Source organism: Betta splendens, chromosome 5, assembly GCF_900634795.4.
Source record: "Betta splendens chromosome 5, fBetSpl5.4, whole genome shotgun sequence".
NCBI lineage: Eukaryota > Metazoa > Chordata > Actinopteri > Anabantiformes > Osphronemidae > Betta > Betta splendens.
In genome coordinates this window covers 1,137,067-1,157,444 of record NC_040885.2, presented here as the reverse complement: position 1 = coordinate 1,157,444, position 20,378 = coordinate 1,137,067, and the positions used below count along the sequence as shown (strand labels likewise).

Genomic DNA, 20,378 nt, shown 5'->3' with positions numbered 1-20,378 from the left:
CTACAGTAGAGTTTTATGTTGTGTTCACATTAAATGAATTAGCTGCACTCTATTAAAGTAAGGTTATTATTAGTGACATCTATAGCTTTAGTTATCTGGACAAGTTGAACGCATCATGTTGCGCTGATAATGTCTTGACGCACAGTTAACTTTAATTATGCTGTTTATTTAATTTTGGAAAAGTGGTTTATAGACGGTACAATCGCTCCTTCGTCACGGTGGGTTTCTCCTGTGTCGTACAAGTTTCCTTTGTGTAGTAAAGGACAAAAGCAGGTGCAGAACACCGAGGGGGAGGGAGGGCCAATAGGAGGAGCCGCTGGGCGTGCCGCCACCAAATAGGCCACGCCGATTGGCTAAGAGTTGTGCGAGGGCGTGGCAAGAGTGCGGGCATATAAAATGAGCCGGCACATTCGCTCACGGGCAGCGCTGCAGAAGTTAGCATCTCGGACGTGGCCGCTGGAGTGAACGCAGCGTGAGTCGGTAGAGGTTGAGGTTCCCAACTTTGTGCGAAGGTCACATTCGAAGAGGAAAACTTGGGCGTACTGCGGCGAAACAGCACGAGCCCCTTCACTCATGCTGGAGCGCTGCTGAGGGCTCAGTTAGTCGAGTTGAGCGCGCCCGCGGTCCTGTTCGCGGCCGACCAATGCTTCTGCATCAGTACATGAACGGAGCTTTGGAAGTCATGCATCCCACACCGCTTCAGAAAGACACCACCTTCACCAAGATCTTCGTGGGCGGACTGCCGTACCACACGAACGATGCCTCGCTGAGAAAATACTTCGAGGCCTTCGGGGACATCGACGAAGCGGTGGTGATAACCGACAGGCAGACCGGTAAATCCAGGGGCTACGGCTTTGTAAGTACAAGTCCGTCACGCACCATAATGGGCATCACGGGACATAAACTCCGCTGTCAATTAACTTTTAACACGGGAGGGGGCATGAGAACTTGCTTGTGTCTTAAATGCCAACATACTGTTAGATCCGCGGGGGATTTTAAAGCAAACAGATGATCTTTGTATTTGACCACCAATCTAACGTATGGTGGCAGTCGGATTCCTGACATAATCCACACAGCCTCAACAGCACCTCGTTGTTGTTTTTTCGCCTTGCTTGCTGTTAGTTTGGCCTAATGAGGATGAGGGATCACGCGAGTTGATGGCTAATTAAGAAGATTATATTTCAACATATGTCTCGTGCATACCTTCGCTAAACCCCCACAATGACTGCTCCCCTCTCTCACCCCTAAACAGCCCAGGCTTATGGCTTTGGAAGTGTGTGTGTGTGAGTGTGTGTGTGAGAGAGAGAGACAGAGAGACAGAGACTTCTTACATGCTTTATATGGTTATTTTGGAGCAGTGGGGAGATTGACCTTGCACAGCCTGCCCTCCATTGTCAAGGACCCGAGGAGTAGGATAGCACATGATTTACATCAAATCTTGGCTGCCGGGACAGAAATTCCAACATCATCGGTTCTCCCACCTTCTACTCTACAAATTTATGAGAAACTCTCCTTGGATCGTGTCTTTTCTTGAGTTGTCAGACAGGGCTATTCATCAAAGGTGTGACATAGTGAACTTTAAAAACGTACCCACAAACAAGTGTCATGAAATGCATCGCCTTTCCTGCAAGACGCATGAAATAAAATGGCGTTCTCTCATCCAAGTCTGCACCAAAAGGTGACTTGGAGAGTTCCAGGCAGATAAAGACAACCATTCTCTCTTTGACACAATGAACAGAAGCGGGTCCAGAAATGCAAACATTTGCCAGAACCTTGGAAAGGCGCATCAGCAGTAATGTACTCTCCGGCCAAAGAAGGAATGGAAAACGGTTATGTGTGCGTGTTTACTTCCAAAGTCACAATTGTAAGACAATTGCTGTCTGTGTTTACACATCAGCGCCGTAACCCGGAGGAGAGCTGGACTGCGAGTCTCGTTTGTATCAAACGGCTGCGTATGGAGGCTGGTGTTTCAGGTTAAACAGGCTCGGGGCTATGTGGGTGCTGCCTGGGGCGAGACGCGCATTCGCGCGGGAGCCAAGCCGTGGGCCCGTCTGCACCCACACGCTGGCTTTTTGTGGGGCATGGGGCGGCCTGCTCGCTCGGTTTCCTGAGCGGTGCGGCCAGATAGGTGGCGGGTGGGGAGGGGGGGTTCAGGCGGCCCTCCCTCAATGCTGAGCGCACCTTTTTTTTTTTTTTTTTTTTCTAAACACACTTCAGAGGTGGATTAGTAAAACCCCCCTCAGCACAGCTCCTCGCAGTGTAAACACACCCTCGCTCCTTCCTGTGTGTTCACAACACAGGCCCTGGAGTGGGCTTTGTTCCAGATCCTCCCAGTACCAAGTTTCTGCTTTCAAAAAAAAAAAAAACGTCCTCTCTTCAACGGTGCGAGCCGTGGCCTAAATTCTCTGCCTCGGACCACACGCTGAGGTGACCGAACCCTCCGAGTTGGCAGATTGTGACGATCTAAACAGAAGGGCCTGTCTAATGCCAAGAGGGGGGTGTGTGGGGGGGCTAATACCAATCTACTTAATATTTTGTCCCTAATTGGATAAGCCCCTTGTTGCTCTTCCTGGATCCATATTTCAGCAGCTCTGCTCGTGGCCGTCCAGTGACTGGCTACTGCTGCCGTGGGCAGTTTTCAAAGCTTATCATTGTGCTTTGTTTGTAGTTTCCCTTTTACTTCACAGAAACAGAAGCTCAGCAGCCTGTAGGGGGAATTTTATGATAAGACCAACAGACTGTAGCCAGTTTTGTGCTGTGTTTGTGTGCGCCCTGACACTGCGACAGAGTCGCACCGCTGTCCGCTCTTGTGACGTGACGCGATCGTTTTGATCTCCAGGTGACGATGACGGATCGAGTAGCAGCGGAGAGAGCCTGCAAGGACCCCAACCCCATCATCGACGGCAGGAAGGCCAACGTCAACCTGGCCTATCTGGGCGCCAAGCCGCGCAGCATACAGACAGGTGAGATGCCCCGTGAATGGCAAATGGAAATTACAGGGCCTCCATTGTACAATGTTGATTAAAGGATTATATATGGCGTATAAATACCCATTAACCGCACAAAATAAAATTTCACCATGGGAACAGCTCAAAACCGAAAGCAGGTGTACCAGATTTAGCCCCAGTGATTCATCTCTGAATTGATCAGGGCACGCCGAGACATCTTCCTTATAAACTGGCTGTACCGTCGTAAACCCAGAGGGAGTCGTTAGATATGTACGTGAGAAAAGAAGTATAAGCTTGTCGTTGCGCTTCACCGAAAACGTTCACACGTCTCTGCACATTCGCGACCGTTGTTCCATTTATCGCTAGGTTTAGAAAAAAGGCCTCTGTCTCCCTCTGCCCTCTGTGGATTGTTTTCTGGTCCTCCTCTGTAAATGCAAATGCGTGCGTCTGACAGCCGACCTCCTATCTTCCAGGCATATCCATTGGAGTGCAGCCCATTCACCCAGCACTCATCCAGAGGCAGTATGGGTAAGTGAGCAGGAGTGGGCGCTTGTTGTGTTCTCTTGTATTACGCTTTGTGCAGCCCCGCTAGGCTGCTATCCCTTTGACAAACGGGGCCTCTGGACAGTACATGCCAGTTTCTGTGTCCACATGCAATCCACCAGCGGTCTATTAGCATATTTGAGTTTGGCAGGCCCGGGAGATGATTCACATATCCGTGTTAATAGGAGCGCATTCCAGGGGTGAATGTGTGACTCGCTCGTTAACTTCTGCGCGGGGCCTCTTGACCCGTGTACCTGCTTGAATGGGCTCTGTCACCGAGAAGGCTTCTCGGAGGCGTCTGTGTTGTAGGAACAGCCTGGGTAGCGTGTAGGAGCCGCGCTCTGCTGAGCAGCTAATGAGCGTTTCACTGCAGTAATGACTCTCCTCGCCCCCCGCAGCTCCTGGAATCCCCCCTTGAGCCACAGTTCACCACTGTTATTTACACACAATAGAAAGTTTAAGAAGAGGTTTTGACCCAGAGAGCTCATGGATATACAGCTAATAAAAACCTATAGTGTGGCTATATAAAATGGTTTATGTTAGTTCTAGTGAGCCAGAACGCTATAATTTAATGTAGCGATTTAACCTTTAAATCAATTTAAATATGTGCAGATATTGTTTTTCTCAGATTTATAAAACTAGTCATGAACTTTCATCATTTTTCATCATAAGCTAATTATTTTCTTAGTTGTAAGCGCTCTAGTTTCTGCCTCACCTCAGCTAATGGTGAGTTTTCTTACCAGGTATTGTACAATTAACGCTTATGGTTTATTGCAGTCCTTTACATCCATAGGACTATAAGCGCCCTCAGCTCTGTACAACATCAGCATGTGAGCATCATACGAATCCCAGGACAACCCATAGGGACAAAATAGGAAGCATTTAGTGGTTGCAGAGTTTGGTAAACTAAAAAAAGACGCCCTCTTGAACCAGTAAGGAGTTGACATCAGCCACTGGCTTCTCTGTTGGATTCCCACTGGTCTGAATGAGAAATCCAGGGCTCCGCTAGGGACGTGTCCAATCCTGTGCCATGACTCGAGGAGGCCACAGGAAAGTCCCTTCTGTGTAGCGTATGTGGTAGCGAGCCCCGAGGGCTGGAGCTGCGGCGGGAGCGCCGTGCTGCTGGTGAGGCATGTGTCTGACAGGTGCTGGCTTACATTACAGCCCGCCGCGCCCCCGTAATCTCCTGTGGCCACCACCCATGAGGCGTCGCGGGGCGCACGCACCACCTGTCCAAGCGCCCGCCCGCCCCCGGCGACCGCAGGCCGAGCACACAAGTGGCTGCTCCAGCTCCTCCTGCGAGGCCCGAAGGAGCTGGACCTGGGCTGGGGTGTGTGGTCAGCAGATGCTGTGGACCGTGGGGGTGGAGGGGTTCACTGAGGCCGGGAACATGGTTTTGATGGGTCATTGTGTCTCTCTTTGCTTTTTCTCCCCACTACTGTGCCACCACTACAAACACATGAGATGGAGACACTGAAAGCTGACACCTCTGTGAGGCTGGGGGTTAAAGAGTTGATTGGGGTGGGGTGGGTGTCTGGGCCGGTATACTGGGACTAATGCTTAATGAGGCAGTGTGCTCCCTAGGAAACGCACCTCTACAGATGTCAAACAAAACACCTTTTTTTTTTTTTTTTTTTCTCCCGCCTCACTCTTCTCAAACAAAGAAGAAAGGAACGACTATCCAGTCCCTAAAAGTCGTTGAATCCAGTCCTGTCCAGTATCAGCGAGTCGTGTGATGAAGTGTGTATGTGTTATCATAAAGAAATATTTAGCTTCTCGCCGTGACCTCACCCATACAGGCAGTTCACATTAGCTCATTATGATGGATACCCCAGCCTGCGTTCAGTGTTTCCGGCCGCAGACCGTTTCGTGTGGAGCGCTCGTCCGCGGAGCTGCACGCCGACCAGCCGTCAGCACAAAAGCAGCTGACCTATGATCTTCTGGCCGTCATCCACGTTCCCCTGCCACAGTGGCGCTTTGCTTTCCAGTTGGCATCTGGCGTCTCTCTGTGGCCCCCGGAGCGTGCTGTTGTCCCCGACCTCCCCCGCTTCCCTTTTTGAGAGATGCTGCGGCCACAGCTGACCTCTGAGATGCCCGTCAGGTTAATATGAGGAGTGGAAACATGGAAGGTGTGAGTGTGAGAGCACCGTATTGGCAAAGTGAACATTGTGCTTAATGGTGGTGGTGGTGGTGGAGGGGGGGGCAGCACATGCCACTATCTGGGTTTCTTCTCTGGCCATGTGTTGTTTCCATATGATATAACGGCTCTTGTGTGTTGTGTCTGACGTTAATCAGCGCCGTGGCCGCTCTCTGCTGCCGCTGACCAGTGTCCCATCAGAAGAGCAGAAGACAAGCGCAGTACGGGACTAGAGGGGTTAGACAGAGCACATGTCTGCTGCCCCCCCCCCTTCCTCAGCCAGCCTCTCTACAAGGTGCCAGCGATGGCTTGAGAGTGCAGTGCGGTGCGGTGTGCTGTGATGGATTGAAGTGCAATTTTATCTTTCCCGTTTTGTGTGATATGAACTGAAGAGGTTGCACTGATTGCGGTGTGACTCTTTCCCTATTATGGCATGGCTTGGGGTTTGCAGTGGTAACGAGCGTGGGTGGGTGGGTGGATTGCAGGGAGCGGTGGACTGATGAGGACGTGCGCGTTGAAGAGCGTGACGACCTCCCCATACGTGCATGCTTTCGTCTCTTGCTGTGATTACTTAATGGCTGCCACTCATTACTGATCATCTTCTTTTTAAGGACTGAGCCAGTGAGGGAAGAAGAGCTTTTTAAATAAAAAATGTATGTATTTTATTGGCACTGAGATGCAGCTGAAGAGCTAAATAAATGTGATCATCTCCCCCCAAAAGCATATAGGTGGGTAAAAGTAATCTATTACATTACATTTGTTTTTTTCCAGACTGCTCATGAGTCTTGAGTAAGACTATTTTGCTCCAACCCTTTAGTTTCCTAATGGAAGTGACCAGGCAAAGTCAGTCACTCAGCCACATCTCAGTGCTGACCCGTGTCATCAGTGATAGTCTGGTGTGAGAAGCAAGAACCAGGAGGCGACAACTTCTGCACCGCCTTCATGTGCTTCCCTTTTTTGAGTGTGTGTGTGTGTGTGTGTGTGTAGGGGGGGGGGTGCACAGTAAGTGAAGAGTAGCAGCTGTTAAAACACTCCGCTGATGCCTGAGCTTGAAAAGCTGCCAGTAACGGCTGACTCTGGTTCATCCACCGGCGCTCGGGAGGGAGGCCCTGCCTAACAGGTTCTGTGGGTTCCACTAACTGACACAAGCAGGAGGTGGAATCATTTCCACCTCCTCTGCCTCTTGTCAATTTAGCCTTTTATTAACAATGGGCGTCCATGTGAGAAGCGTTTAGGTTTAGAACACCTATCGAGAGTTTATATTCCTGACACGCTCGGCCTGAGGGAGCGGTGTAAATAATAGAAACCAGACCTTGGGCTTTCTCTGCTGCGGACCCTCATTCTAACCCTCTCCCCGTTTCCCTTGTGTCTGTGTGCAGGTTGGCCCAGCCTTATGTTTTTCCACAAGCCTTCGTGCAGCCCAGCCTGGTGCTGCCCACTCAGGTCTCCACCTCGGTCAGTACCAGCCCCTATCTGGACTACAGCGCGGCCTACAGCCAGTACGCCCAGGCGGCCTTCGAGCAGCAGTACCCGTACGCCGCCTCCCCGGCCGGCTTCCTGGGCTACGGCTACGCCACCAGCCCCACCGCCGCGGCCGGCCCGGCCGCCGCCGCCTCGGCGCCGCCCGCCGTCCACCCGACCCTGCCCTCCACCACCAGCGCAGCCCCGACCTTTCTGCACTACGCCCCGCAGCAGCACATCCAGCCCGACCGCATGCAGTGAGCCCAGACGGAGGGGGGGTGGGGGCTACAGGCGGAGGAGGAGGGGGTGACGGGTGCGGATCTGTGGACAGAGCTTAGCAGAACATCCTGTGGGGTGACCCTGCTGGTGCCAGCAAGGCATTCAGGGAAAAGGGCGGGACTATTGCACTATATGATTAGGATGAGCCGTGGGCTCATTGGTTAAAGGGTGAAAAAGGGTGGGTAGGGATTTAAGGACTGATGGGGTTCAGGTTGAGAAGCTAACCAGCATTAAGTATGTGGTCGCTTCCAAGGGCTTCCAGAAGCTGACACTTCATTTTTTTTATTATTATTTTTATTATAATTCTTATTGTCCTCAATTATTGTATTAATGTCATTGTCAATGTTTATTTGTAAACTATTATCTATGTTTTTGGCTCAATCAACGTGTACAATGGTACAGTGACTGATCTAAAAGCTGCCTGGGACACGTAACACCTCTTTTCCTCCCAACTTTAAAGTATCTGGAGCGGATGTAAAGGGCACTGCTGCTTTAAGACACTGGGGGAGCGGTCAGAACGCGAAGGCGGTGTGGAGACCACCATCCCGGTGCCGTCCAATGGAACGTGGAGCGTCGCCCCGCGAACAAACCTCCCGCGTCGGGCTCCGCACGGGACAATGAGAGGCTTCAGCTCGTGGACAAAAGCACGTTTCAGTATAAGACTCTGACAATTCAGTTGTTTTGAGGCCGCCTCGACAGGACTACGCATTTTCTTATTCTTTTTATTTATAGGGGCCTTAATATGGAAAGAATATGCACCACCACAAACCATGTGGACATTGCTATAGTCCAGACTGTTTTCAGCGCCGTGGTAATCTTGCCGACTTGGGTCTTGATACTTTTTAGCTAGATGTTGATAATCACATGCAGTATGTGGGAAATGGGGACCAGCAGTGCTATGTAACCATGTATCGAAGGTAGCTTACACTGAGCTCAAGCACCAGTGTAGATTCTTTTTCCTCTCCTGTTTCTCTCTAAAGGACATTCATGTACAGCATTTTCAGTCATCAAGTATATTTGCAATATTTATATGTAGGTATTTATAAGAGGTACTAAGTTAAAATAGGTTTTTTACAGTGGCCATAATTGTGGCACTGATGTCATTTAACCTGCAGAGGCAGATCCAGAAGTGTCATTTTTTTTTTTTTTTTTGCTTGGCCTTTTTCCCCCATGTTGGCGGATCTTGACCGGATGCTGAGCAGCAGCAGAAGATGCTTGTCTGTAGATCTTTGACAGTTCGCATCAAAAATTCTCTAGATTTTTTTTGTTTACAGTCCCTTCAAAGAAGCAATACCAAAAAATAAAGAATTTGTACTTGTTTAATTGTCCTGGCTTCTTCTTCTTCTTTTTTTGTTATTGAAACTACCCTGGGCCGGGCAGTTATTGATTGATCATTTATTCTGAATATTGAGCTGTCAGTATATTTAGAACAGAGTTGAAATGCTGATGTGACTGAACACCCACATGCTGCGAGGGTTCGGTTGTGCCCATGCCTGTTATCAGGGTTCAGTGGGGGTGCAGCAGGCCCAGGGCTTTATCAAGTTGCAACACCACCAGCTGCCGGGGTACTGGGTGTTCCCTGGCCTCACACACTTGCATTGGTGTTGTATGTTTGAAGAAACGGGAATTTGCCAGAAACTAATCCAGTTATGTTAAGTTCTTACTCAGCATTGTAACAATTTAAACATGGCTTTGAGTTTTATGGCTGTTTATGGCTTGTTTTTATAGTCATGTATTTGCATCAAATTTCCACGGGAAGCAACTTTAACTACACGTCACAGTTTCTTGACCATAGGTCTTATCCTGGTCTTCTTTATTTTGTGATCCACTCATCCAGTAGCTGCTGAAATGCTTCACTCGAACCCTCTGACGTGTGGCTTAATACTGGTTTAAGTAAATGTTAAGGCCTCAGCAGAGTCAGTGTGCTTGGTCACTTTAGGGCTGTGGATGTAAAAATGAATGAGCCATACAATGGTTATGATATTAGTCATCAAGAATTAAATGAAAAGAGCAGAGGCATCATAAGTATTTTAAGATTCTCATGTTCGGGATATAAAATAGATTCAAAACCATGTGTAAAATCTACTTTAAAAACAAATTGATTCATAGTCTGAGTTTGTAATTGTTCATGGATTCGTCAGTTTTAAATTTTGCAGCAGAGGAAACAAGAGGCTGGAAAAGTAAGTGACACTAACGAGCAGGTGCTGGAAGAAGTGATGCGGTTAATAACAGGTCAGTAACATAAAAAGAGCAGACAGAGACTCAGAATCTCTTCAAAGTGCACAGTTCGAGTCATATATCAAGCGAGAATAGGATACCATTCCCCTCCACAACCTCCACTACCTGCCCTCCTCAGTTCCCACATGTAGCACTACTGCTCCATGGCTGCAACTTTTCAGGTGTTTTAAACTAATCTAATCTGTTTGTGCTGTTCTGGAGTTAATCAGATTCCTAATTCCTTGCATCATGTAGATCAAATTAATTTGCCTCTGACCCCAGCATCGATGGCACACTGTAATTATGTACTTCATCCAGTTTCGATTTGTGAAATACACCAGCTTTGAGCTGTTTGTGTGTCTACGAGCAAAGGTTTGCGTTAAGACGCTTGCTGTGTGTTAGGAGGAAGATGACTGCAGTCACCGGGTGTCAAACGCACAGTAGATGTTTACCCGGTGGCTGTGGCCTGAGCCAGCGCCGGCCCCCCTTCGTCTCCTCACTTAGTCACTGTTTATCTTCCACTATCTCATCTCCTCTGCTTGTGATCTCACTCACTCGTTTATTTACTCAACTTTTCTGCCTGTCACTTGAGTTGTTGTTCTATTTCTTCCCCTGACGCCCCTCCCCGTCTCCCCCACTTCATGGACGTCCTGTTTCTGCTCACATGCCGTCGTGCCCCCCCCCCCCTCCCTTCCTCCCTCGTCTCCTCCTCAGCCCTCCATCTTTTTCTCCAGAGGGGATCACAACCAGAGCCGGGTGTCAGTTTGATCAGCGAGGTCATGCAGGTTATGCTGAGTCACCACAAGGCCCCTCTCTCTCTCTCTCTCTCTCTCTCTCTCTCGCTTTCTCTCTCTCCCCCGCGCTGTCCCTTACAGGCGCATGCGACTTAGGCTCTATCAAATCTTGCTCATCAAGTCGTGCACCTCTGACGTCAAAGGGCCTCTCAGAAGTCTCGCGAAAACAGGCCCACCTTATCAGACCTCCACTCGCTGAATCACAAACCAGGCGAAGGACGCGTCTCGTTTTATGTACTGTATAAACAGCAAGCAGACAGCGCTGAGTCGCTGAGTCAGCCAGAAAAACCCATCCACCTTACAACATCAACAAGTGCAGAGGCATTTAACACCAGTGCAGATTCCCTGCGCTGCCATCGGAGCACATCTGAGTCAAACTTCTCATGTGTTGCTACGTCTAGTCAGTAACTAGTTAAGGTAGTTGGTTAGTGTGATGGTTTCATCCACAAGGCCAGGCTTTTACATTGTGACACATCACAAGTAAACACAGGATGTTACTGGGGGTTAATATTGTGAGTTGGAAGCGTTTCATTTAAAAGCTGCAAATAACATGATGAACACATGCTCATGTGCTGATATTGATTCATTGTTAAAGGTCAGGCATCTTCCACCGTGCTGGCTCCCATCACTGCAGCTGGGTCCACGGGGGTCTGTGTGGCTCTGTGGCCCGTCGGTGCCACGGTGTCAGATACAGGTTATATTTTACAACACAGACCCCGGGCGCCTGTCGCCTGCTCTCTCCTCTGGCCTTTTCCCGCGCCCGTTCAGATAACGTGCACGGGTCCGCGAGACAAGTCAGTAGGTGGCTGGAGAAGAACAGCAGGGAGGGGAAGCAGAGCTCCACAACGCTCCAAATGACATCCAGCATGGAAGGAAGAGTAGAAGTGAAATAAAACCATCCAAACCCTTATGCAACACAGATGCTACAGTATAATCTGTGAACAAAGGATGGAGAGAAATGAGGAAACGAGGACTGAAAGCAGTTGGACGGGCCACAAAGCTGCCAACAGCCGCTCAAAGCTGAGCAACCTGATCGAACAAACGTGTACAGAAGAATTCAACTGGTCGAGCCAGAAGGACGGGGCCCAGAGCAGAGCTGTGAACCAACACACTGTCTCCTGTAAACACGTCCCTTTTGTCCACGTGACGTTTGTGACAGTGGTGAGTTTAGTCTGATGTCGGATTAGAAAAGATTAGAAAACATGTTCAGGCACATTAAAGAATAGTCGCCTGTGAAATGGAGCTAATAGACTGTAAGAGAAGCCCTAGACATGCATTCATCTGCCATCATCCCATAGTGCAACAAGGCCAAGATTTATGAATCCAACTTCTAATTCTGAGACACAACACGTTTTGTTCTGGGAAATAGAAGCACGTGTGCCGTCATGAGATATTTATGGTTTAATGGGACTTTTCAGAGCTCTGGCAGAAACAAGCACTTGTTCCGCAGCAGGTCTGCGTCCTATCAGCTGCTCCAGTGGCCTTTAAACCACTCTCACACCTCCAGCTCCTCCAGCCTCCACCGAGCCTGCTGATAATGAGACGGGTCGGGGCCCGATAAGAGCTTATCACGGCCAATGGGAGTGAAGTGGGCTTAATTAGCCGGCGAGACCCAAAAAGGACGGCGACGGCGTCGGGTGGAAACCTCTGTCTTCCCTCTCTGTCGTCTGCAGCTCGCTCACGCTGCAGACACGCAAATCATTTTCACCCGCACACAAAATGCATGTGAGCATCTACAGGAAGCAACCTGCGAGGGTTGAGACAATAGAGAGAGAGAGAGAGGATAGAGGTGAGAAAGCAGTAAGTGATGAATCGAGGGTTTATTGAGGTCACAGCTTTGTTTTTTTTAATATTGATGTCATGAGTAAACATAAATAACCACAACACCTCAGACACTTTTTTGTAATATGTGTGTTTGTGTGTGGGGGGGGGGGTTGCTGTGTCATATTTCCTTATCTCTGGTCAGCATGCTTGAACTAACGTGCAGCGCCTCCACCTCGGCCTCAAACCCAGACAGCCGCTGTTGGGGGGCAGAATAGAGGAGGAGGAGGAGGAGGAAGGGAAAAAGAGGTTAACTACAACAGGATCAGCAGAGAGAGAGAGAGCGGGCGAGCGAGAGGAGCCCAGTGCCTGACAGCTACTGACAGCTGAGCTTCCTCCCTCAGCGGGGCTTTCACAACCACAAACCGACACCGGCTCAGTCGCACACTCGCACACAGACACGCAAATCGATTGGCTCCAGCTAAACGCTCACGCACAAATGACGATGATGAGTGCATGGGACGGTGCGGCCCAAAGAGGAGCTCTTACGTAAGCGCCGATGCTCGGCGTGAGTCTGGCTGTGCGATGCCGGCGGGGTTGTCGCTCCTCTCATCGGCTCCTTGGGCACGTGTGCGCTAATGGGTCGGTGTGGGGCCACGGCACAACGCGACGCGAGAGCAACAGGTGTAGAACGGGATGTCAGCAGACACAGCAGGGCTGTCGCTGCCCCAGTCGGACTCCTGAACCTTGGGCAGCTGCCATGTTAACCTTTGGTTACCTCCACAGACCATTATATGTGTGCGACCACCAAGCGACCCCCCGGTGACCCGCCTCATCTGACCGGACCGCTCCTGTGGACGCTGCTTCACAGCCTCCCTGAACAGCTGATGTTGTCATTTAACACAAGGAAAGGGAACAAGGGAAATACAACTGAATGCATGTTTTTATGCTCTAGTGTAAAAGTGGCCTATGTAGTTTCTAAGAGACTTTATTTCTTTCGAGCAGAGCCAGGTGATAAAGACAGCTGGTGGCTCCATGTTTAAGGATATAGGGTAAGTCATTTGCATAAATGCAACTCTTTGCACATTTTGGGAAAAATATCCATAGAGACAAACATAGCGTCTGTATGACCTGCCCTCCCTGCCCATTAATTCATCTGTTTAATCTCTTATGCCTTCCTTGAACTCTGGAGATGGTCACATCCCGAGATCCATCACTTTGCTTCAGTTGTGTGGGGTTTTTTGGGAGATTTCCTCAAACCTCTCCTATTTTAGTATGTTCCGCTTGTCATCCTTTATGTAAAGGATGAAAAAAATCACTAAGCTCCCTGTCCTATCTCATAAAGCGTGTGTGTGTGTGTGTGTGTGTGTGTGTGTGTGTGTGTGTGTGTGTGTGTGTGTGTGTGTGTGTGTGTGTGTGTGTGCCACCAGTTATGGTCCTGATCCCACAGGGAGTGATCAGTGCTCAGTGCAGCGAGGAGAACACTGAACCAGGATTCACCAGCAGCTCTTTATAAGGACAAGGGAAAAATGCCCCGCTGCCTCTATATTTAGACAGACTTTATTGGGCCTCTTGTCTCCGTTTTTCTCCCACCCCTCCACCCGCCTCCCCCCGTGCTGCTGCTGCTGCTGCTGTTAGAAATCTCTCACCAAAGCCATGTGGGCGACGGGCCCTCCTCTCCATCGCAGGGCGGCAGGAGCGAGCTCGATAATGAGCTGGGTGATAATAACAGAGGAGCGATGGGGAGAGGAGAGCGGGAGCGTGACAGAGAAGAGGTGGGTGGCCAGAAAAGTGTCCCCGTTTCTGCTTTTAAGCTATCGCTGTGATCCACGGTGCTGCTGGGAGATGCTCCACCATCCTCCAGCTTGGAGGAGGTCCCAAAGGGGGCACGGTCTCCATCCATCTCGCCACTGGCAACCGAAAGGCTCTCCATCTGCTCCTGCTGCCGTTTACCCACTGAGGCTAATGCTACAGCATGAATATGTATAAATATGAATACCCATGTAGAGTCATTTCATGGGTCTGAATGCCTCCGCTGTTTGTCGTTATCTCCTAAATAAAGATTATTTCTCAAGAGACCTCTGCTGTAGAGATTTACTGCCAGAGAAAACATGGGGCTCTTTCATTCATCTGCTGCATCTCTGTCTTATCAACTGTTTCCTGGTGATTTCAAGCAACAGTTAGTGCCGTCAGTATAGATGAGGGCTGATGGTGCTGTCCCAGCAAGCAGGAGAGTTTTAGCTCGGGCGTCTGTCAAAAAAGCTAAGCTGTTACTAATACTTTTTGTATTTTTATGATCATTGTTTCAAACTTTTTAATTTCACAAACTATATGGTTGTTTTGGAAAACACACGGTGGGTTTGTGCAAGAAAGGTGCATCAGCCTATTCAGACTACCAGAACCATTAAAAATAAAACAGTGCTTGTTGGTGATTTGATTAATCAAATAATTAAGTTATTAGTGATTTTAAACCAAATCTTGAATCTCTGATTTTCAGATGTCAATAAATCAGATGGATAAAAAAGAACAGTAATTGGTGGTAGTGGTATAAAATCATAAATTACTTTAAATGGGGCTCTTCACAAGTGGGAAATATTAACTTCATGGTGGTATTGGATTCACGAATGTCATGACAAACAACAAGCAAAGCCCTGTTGGTGTTAAAATATTTAACACCAGTGTGTAACAACAAAACAGCTTCCATCAAAATGAACAGTGCTCCTTCTGAGAGACAAGTGTTGTCTGGCTGCATTAGTTGCTGTGCTGTGAGTCATAGGCTTGTTTTTCACCAGTGGAGCTCTTTCTCTCCAAAATACCTCGAAGGCTTCGCATTCTCTGAAGGAGACCCAACACTATTTACCTTCACTTCATCGATGAGCCAAGGAACCCAGACAGGTGGGGCCGACTGGGGCAGAAAGGCCCGATTTGCATGTGAGCTACCATTTTCAAGAGTGACACAAGAAAAGCATCAACTGCCATGCAAACGTGAGGCAAATGGGATTCAAAACGGCCCAGGGTGAAGGAGGGGTCAAAGCGATGACAACACAGCCGCGTTTTTGCTTATGAAAAACTTACCTCACCACTTGTGCACGGGGCCGTTTGGGCTCCTGACACGAGCCCGGAGGCTCGTCCAGTTATGCAGCAGCAGCAGCAGCGGTTTGCTGTGGCGAGGACAAACCATGACATCAGAACAGTGGCTGCAGCCCTGGAGACAATGGTCCTCTGTGCGGGAGAGGAGCCCAGGCGTGGCCGGCCGGGCCGGGCTGGGCCGCACAGAGGCCCCTCTGAGCGGCCCGGCCCGGCCCGGCCACGGCAGCTGTCTCGGCCTCTGTCCCCGTCACACTCACACCATTTCAATTCAGCATGAAAGCTGACATAGCGCCGGGACAAAGGATCGACACATTTATGTTAAATCCCCCAGCCCCCGAAGCCCCCCCCCCCCCGGCGCTCCCTCCGTGCGTATGTGTGTGTGTCAGCATCTGCGTGTCCAGTCTGAGCTCAGGAACGCGGGGACGGAGGTGGAGTAGGAGGAGAGTCGCAGCTCACAGAAACCGGCCAAACAAAGAGCCAGTGGACGGACAGGAGGGCCCAATGATAGGAGCATAGATAAGTAGACGCACTACACACAACACAAGGCCTGCCCTCATGACAGCACTGTATGTAGTCTGCGATTCTAAACCAGAAGATGTCAGTTCAAGTTATTTACTGAGGCCCTCGTCTCCTCGCAGCCATTAGGGTTCACAGGCCATGACGGACGGGGGCGAAGTAGCTCAGCTCCACACAGCCTGGGGATGGAGGGGGTGGGGGCTACGTGACGGACTAGAGCGGAGGCCGAGGTCGGAGGCTCGCGGATCCCTCCGGGACGCAGCACCTGGCCGCCCTTTTCAGCTCCGCGCGGGGTGTGCAAACAGCAGACGAGCATCGCTGAGCGTGTATGAGCCGCGTTTTCAACACAAAACCCACCTGCCCTTCAGCTCAGGCCCAATGACAACAAGCGCAACAAAAGGCTCCGAGCAGTACGCCCAAGCTGGAGGGGCCGCCGCCGCCGACGCCTATTCATGCTCCCATTCACCTGGAAGGAGGATTCAATAGGCCGGTATTTTAATAAACGCTTTCATACATGCACGGGGCTGATAGCATTATGAATTTGCGTAAAGGAGGCCAGGCTGCGCCAGAGGGGGTGGTTCACAGGATGATTGGGCCATTGTTGGAACCTCCAGCCAGCCTGTAAATAATATTTTACATGTGTGCTTCGCAAATTGCTGTATTTCGTATCAGAACCGCTTCCTGTTCAAAAAGCAGGCTGACTAGTCAGACAAACAGAGATTTATCCCCAAGGAGACCTGATATGAACTTGTGGCAAATGACGCCTCTAGCTACTGCTTTCGAACGCGTGTTGCCTAAACATCCACGTTTCCTGCTGCTTTTGGAGCCTAACGAACCTTTCTAACGTTGATAGACTACACAGGTAAAACATTACTAATCCAGGCATATTTCTTAGCTATATGCATCAGGTACGGTACAACTCAGTACAGTTTCATTTAGTCTCAATCCAGATGATGTGACCGTCTGTTGTCTGACCCCCGCACTGGAGGGTTCCCCCCGTTTGGACCCAGGGTCACAGCTGCGTACTGAGACACAGCCTTTACCCTGGGATCAAGACCAGTCACGACATGCTCACGCTGGATTCACGCCACAGTGGTCTGTAGGCCTCAGGTGTCAACACCCACGGCCTGGACGATGACTGCCATCTAGTGGAGTCATGGAGGAAGGCGGCTGACAGCTGCCGTCACTGTACTCACATTTACTTGGAAATGCTTTCTCAGACAGAAAACTGGGCCAGAAATAAACTAATTCTAATAGCCAATATCATATTTAAAGATAACGACTATGACTATAAACCTACCACTGCTATTCGTCCATGGAGTAAAAACTCTGTTCTGTTTCTTCTGTTGTTTCATTACAGCAACAACTTACACTGCTGATTTACAATAGTTGACAGTGATTATTTAAAATAACACTGAAAATGTTTTTTGGTTTCTTATCTAGTGAGACTTAAAAAAATATATATTATAGACCATGTTTGATGTTACTGTGGATTGTCTACATTATAGATAAAGACAACGGCACATCTCGGTTTCTTTCATACAAAGAAAACGTGTCTTTTCTCTGTACTTATTTATTCCAACATTTATGTGTATTGTTTTTGTAACACCACAATTGTAAACAAGATGAAATAAAAAAACAACTAACAAAATAAAAACAGAGGAAAAAAGTAGAGTGATGCTTATTATTACTGATCATTTGAACTTCATGCTGCACACCACAATACTACACACAGCCCTGCTTACATCACCTGCAGAATACACACCATCACAGACAACAGTTCACTGACCATAAAGAGATCTTCTAATCGGTGTCGATCTGTGGGAAGAGACCTTTCCTCCAACATTTTTGGGGGTAAAAACCAGACACAAACTGATGCTCCCTCTATCCGTCCAGTAACTTGAGGATGCTTTCCCTCTCCTTCAGAGCTTTCCAGGCCTGGTCCTTCTCCTTCTTGGTTGGAGTGCGTTTCTTCTGTCTGGCGGCCATAATTCGTCGAAACGCCTCCATCACCTCATTATCGGCCACCCTGACTCTCTGCCTCAGTTCCTGCTTACGCATCTCCTCTTTCGCCAAGCTACAAGGGGGGAAGCAAATCAAAAGGCAAATCACGAGCTGATCCAGTACAGCATCGGTACTTCAAGGTATATCTACTGTGCTCACCGCAGCAGCTCCTGTTTACTTTTTCTGTTATGGGTATTCAGGGCTTTTAGCTCCGCTTGCCGCTTCTGCAGCTCTGCCAGGACCTCATCCTCAGAGTCTCCAGGTCCTGGGCGCTCCTCAGAGTCCATCAGCCCTTGAGCTACCAGCTCCTCTTTGATTCGTGCCTCCAGTGAGCGTGTATGTGGGACACTGGAAGAGGAGAAGAACGACAATAGATATATAATAAAGATGATACAATATCAAACATAAATGCGAGTGGTTAGATTTCAAGAATGTGTATGAGAACAGAGACAAGCAATCTACATTTTCCTGATATCTAATAGAATTATTAGGAGTAGCACAAATACCTAAAAGCCTTTCCTTGGCTCCGGGGCGATGTACCAGCAGCATCATTAGCATCCTTCCCTGAAATGTCCGGTATAGGAGAATCCTCCATAGGGGATATAATGTTCTCCTAAAAAACAAATATTCTTATGAAAAAAAAACTCTCACTTGTCGCTAATTTATATTATTTTATATGCATAATCTACTAACCTCAACAAGGGCCTGGAGCAGCCGCTGTGTGAGAGGGCCGAAGGGACAGCTGTCCTCTTGTGATTCGTGTTGGGTTTCAGACTTTTTCAAAAGCGAGTCCACATCTACAGACGATGAACATAAACATGGGGATGAGCCAGATACACACTTGTTGTGCCCACAGTTTGTCAAAGCTAGCTCATATTAGGGCAGACAGCAATCCCCCGTCACCTTTCGCATCCAGTTCAGACAGCGGCCCTCCCATCAGGCTTTTTTTCTTGTCGTTGGCGCGGGCTCCCTCTCTTTGCTCCTCCAGCAGATCTTCCTGAGCCCACCGCTGCGAGTAGTGTTTGCCCAGAGCTGGAATCTGAAGGCAGCGCAGACAGCACCAGAGCTCAGCACATATTCATCACAATAAACCTCCCGGCGTTTTGGTTTGACTGTGGAGGCAAATCCACACGCTTTTCATGACATACTTTGAAAAACTCAGCTTCATCCTCTGGGGGTTTCAGAAGCTCTTCTAGTAATCGTATCTCTTCATTTGTGATATCAGCGCAGTATGGCTCCACTGAGGCCCAGAATCTGTGAACATAAGTAACACGAGATTAACAATGCAATACTAAACACCAACTTTGTTTTAGTTAGCTAAAGCTTAGTTAACAGTTATTTGAAAACTAGCCTTATTAATAAACATGCAGGCATGTTATAATGCTGCTCACCTGTTAGGTGCATCGTTCTTGGGAGTGCGGGGAATGTCTTGCGGATCATCTGTAAATTCATACTCTTGGACTTTAGGCTGCAGGTTTTTGGACTTGGGCCGGCCCGGACCAGGACCTGGCGCGTGACTGCCTTTTCCATCTAACTTCTGCTTCTTTGGCTTGTGGCGATTTGTGGCAGCAGGGTCTGGATCTTTACCCAGCTTCAGAAAGCGCTTGTCTCCTTTCTTATCCTGCCAGTCTGTAAGAATCTGAGATTCAAAGTCACAATGTGAATAAAGGACCGTAAGGTGGCACAAGCGAGAAGCACCAGGGTCTGTCCCAATACCTGTCTCTGCTCCTCCAGGGCCCTGAGGCGGCGGCTGGCCGAGGACAAGAGCGTCTCCAGCTCCAGCTGCAGCGTGTCGAGCTCCTCGATGCCGATGCCATCGTCCTCCGAGCGGCCCAGCACGGCAGTGTAGCGGGGACAGACCTTCACATGCTCGACGGGCTTGAAATCGTAATATTTCAGTGGGGGGCAGTCCTTTAACTCGCTCATGATGCTGAGAGGCCGCGATCGGGCAGTACCTGAATAAATGTATGTGGAGAAGAAATGATAATGTGAAGGATATTGATGAAAGATGAGTTAAAGTTACGGATCCAGTCTGTGTATCTGGTTCTGAGCGTCTCTATCACATGCACGTACACGCAACTCGGTGTCACAGAGAATAGCGCACTGGGCCCAAACTGCTCGCGTTATTCTTATGCTGTAATAACGACAACTGTGATTTCACCATTCTGTACATCGAGGTGTTGCGCGATGGGTTTAAATATACAACAGGTGCGTGGTACAAGCCGAAAGCAAAGAGAGATACCTTTAAATGTTTGAGAGCAACTATATTTACCGTCAGTGAATGGCGTCCATGTTGGAAGAAACCACTCTGTTGAGAGAGGGGTGAGAAATGCAGTCATAGGAAATCATTGCCGAGTTTCGGTAATATAAGAAATTAATTAAAAACGGAATAAAAGAGCACAACAAATCAATTGTATTAAGTAATATTATTTTTTTTTATCTAAACGAGCCTGGAGAGTTGTATATATATCCACATAATACTATAATGGTGTAGTCGGAACAAACCATTTTGTGTCAATGAGCACTAAAGTAAAAAGGCTAGTAGTAAACTTATAATTCAGCGGGTAAACCGTGCAACATAAAAGTAATTGGGAAATATTCAAAGTATTAACGCTACGACAGTGAAAT

General features: G+C 48.8%; 2 protein-coding genes and 1 long non-coding RNA gene across 5 annotated transcripts; 2 read left to right on the top strand and 1 right to left on the bottom strand.

Moving 5' to 3' along the window:
• Positions 1 to 405: 405 nt before the first annotated feature.
• On the top strand, positions 406 to 8,686 carry LOC114855760 (RNA-binding protein 38-like). Its single transcript, XM_029151190.3, has 4 exons — positions 406 to 856; positions 2,840 to 2,963; positions 3,422 to 3,476; positions 7,008 to 8,686. The coding sequence occupies exons 1-4, from the start codon at positions 644 to 646 to the stop codon at positions 7,348 to 7,350; spliced, it is 735 nt and encodes a 244-aa protein (XP_029007023.1). The 5' UTR covers positions 406 to 643; the 3' UTR covers positions 7,351 to 8,686.
• Positions 8,687 to 12,237: 3,551 nt separating this feature from the next.
• On the top strand, positions 12,238 to 14,397 carry LOC114856359 (uncharacterized). Its single transcript, XR_003786047.3, has 3 exons — positions 12,238 to 12,824; positions 12,927 to 13,192; positions 13,571 to 14,397. It is a non-coding gene; the product is annotated as an uncharacterized LOC114856359 (long non-coding RNA).
• Positions 14,398 to 17,273: 2,876 nt separating this feature from the next.
• tada3l (transcriptional adaptor 3 (NGG1 homolog, yeast)-like) lies at positions 17,274 to 20,369 on the bottom strand. Of its 3 annotated transcripts, none has more exons than XM_029149932.3 (9): positions 20,023 to 20,369; positions 19,467 to 19,705; positions 19,142 to 19,389; positions 18,899 to 19,004; positions 18,654 to 18,789; positions 18,444 to 18,547; positions 18,257 to 18,363; positions 17,910 to 18,098; positions 17,274 to 17,823 (listed from the first exon to the last, which is right to left on the bottom strand). In XM_029149932.3, exons 1-9 carry the CDS (start codon positions 20,087 to 20,089, stop codon positions 17,631 to 17,633), a joined length of 1,389 nt encoding a protein of 462 aa, XP_029005765.2. In that variant the 5' UTR covers positions 20,090 to 20,369; the 3' UTR covers positions 17,274 to 17,630. The 3 variants fall into 3 exon arrangements, with proteins under 3 accessions (XP_029005765.2, XP_029005766.1, XP_055364722.1); XM_029149933.3 differs by lacking the exon at positions 20,023 to 20,369 and adding an exon at positions 19,824 to 19,971; XM_055508747.1 differs by lacking the exons at positions 17,274 to 17,823; positions 20,023 to 20,369 and adding an exon at positions 19,993 to 20,012 and having other exon boundaries at positions 17,906 to 18,098.
• Positions 20,370 to 20,378: the final 9 nt, after the last annotated feature.

Bases quoted from the DNA above. Each gene is read 5' to 3' on its own strand.
- LOC114855760 (XM_029151190.3), top strand. From the start codon at position 644: ATGCTTCTGCATCAGTACATGAACGGAGCTTTGGAAGTCATGCATCCC. The intron at 2,964-3,421 runs GTGAGATGCCCC...CCTATCTTCCAG, and splicing joins GCCGCGCAGCATACAGACAG to GCATATCCATTGGAGTGCAG. The intron at 3,477-7,007 runs GTAAGTGAGCAG...GTCTGTGTGCAG, and splicing joins CTCATCCAGAGGCAGTATGG to GTTGGCCCAGCCTTATGTTT.
- tada3l (XM_029149932.3), bottom strand. From the start codon at position 20,089: ATGACTGCATTTCTCACCCCTCTCTCAACAGAGTGGTTTCTTCCAACA. The intron at 19,390-19,466 runs GTATTGGGACAG...TTTGAATCTCAG, and splicing joins CCCTGGAGGAGCAGAGACAG to ATTCTTACAGACTGGCAGGA. The intron at 18,099-18,256 runs GTATTTGTGCTA...CTCCTCTTCCAG, and splicing joins AGCCAAGGAAAGGCTTTTAG to TGTCCCACATACACGCTCAC.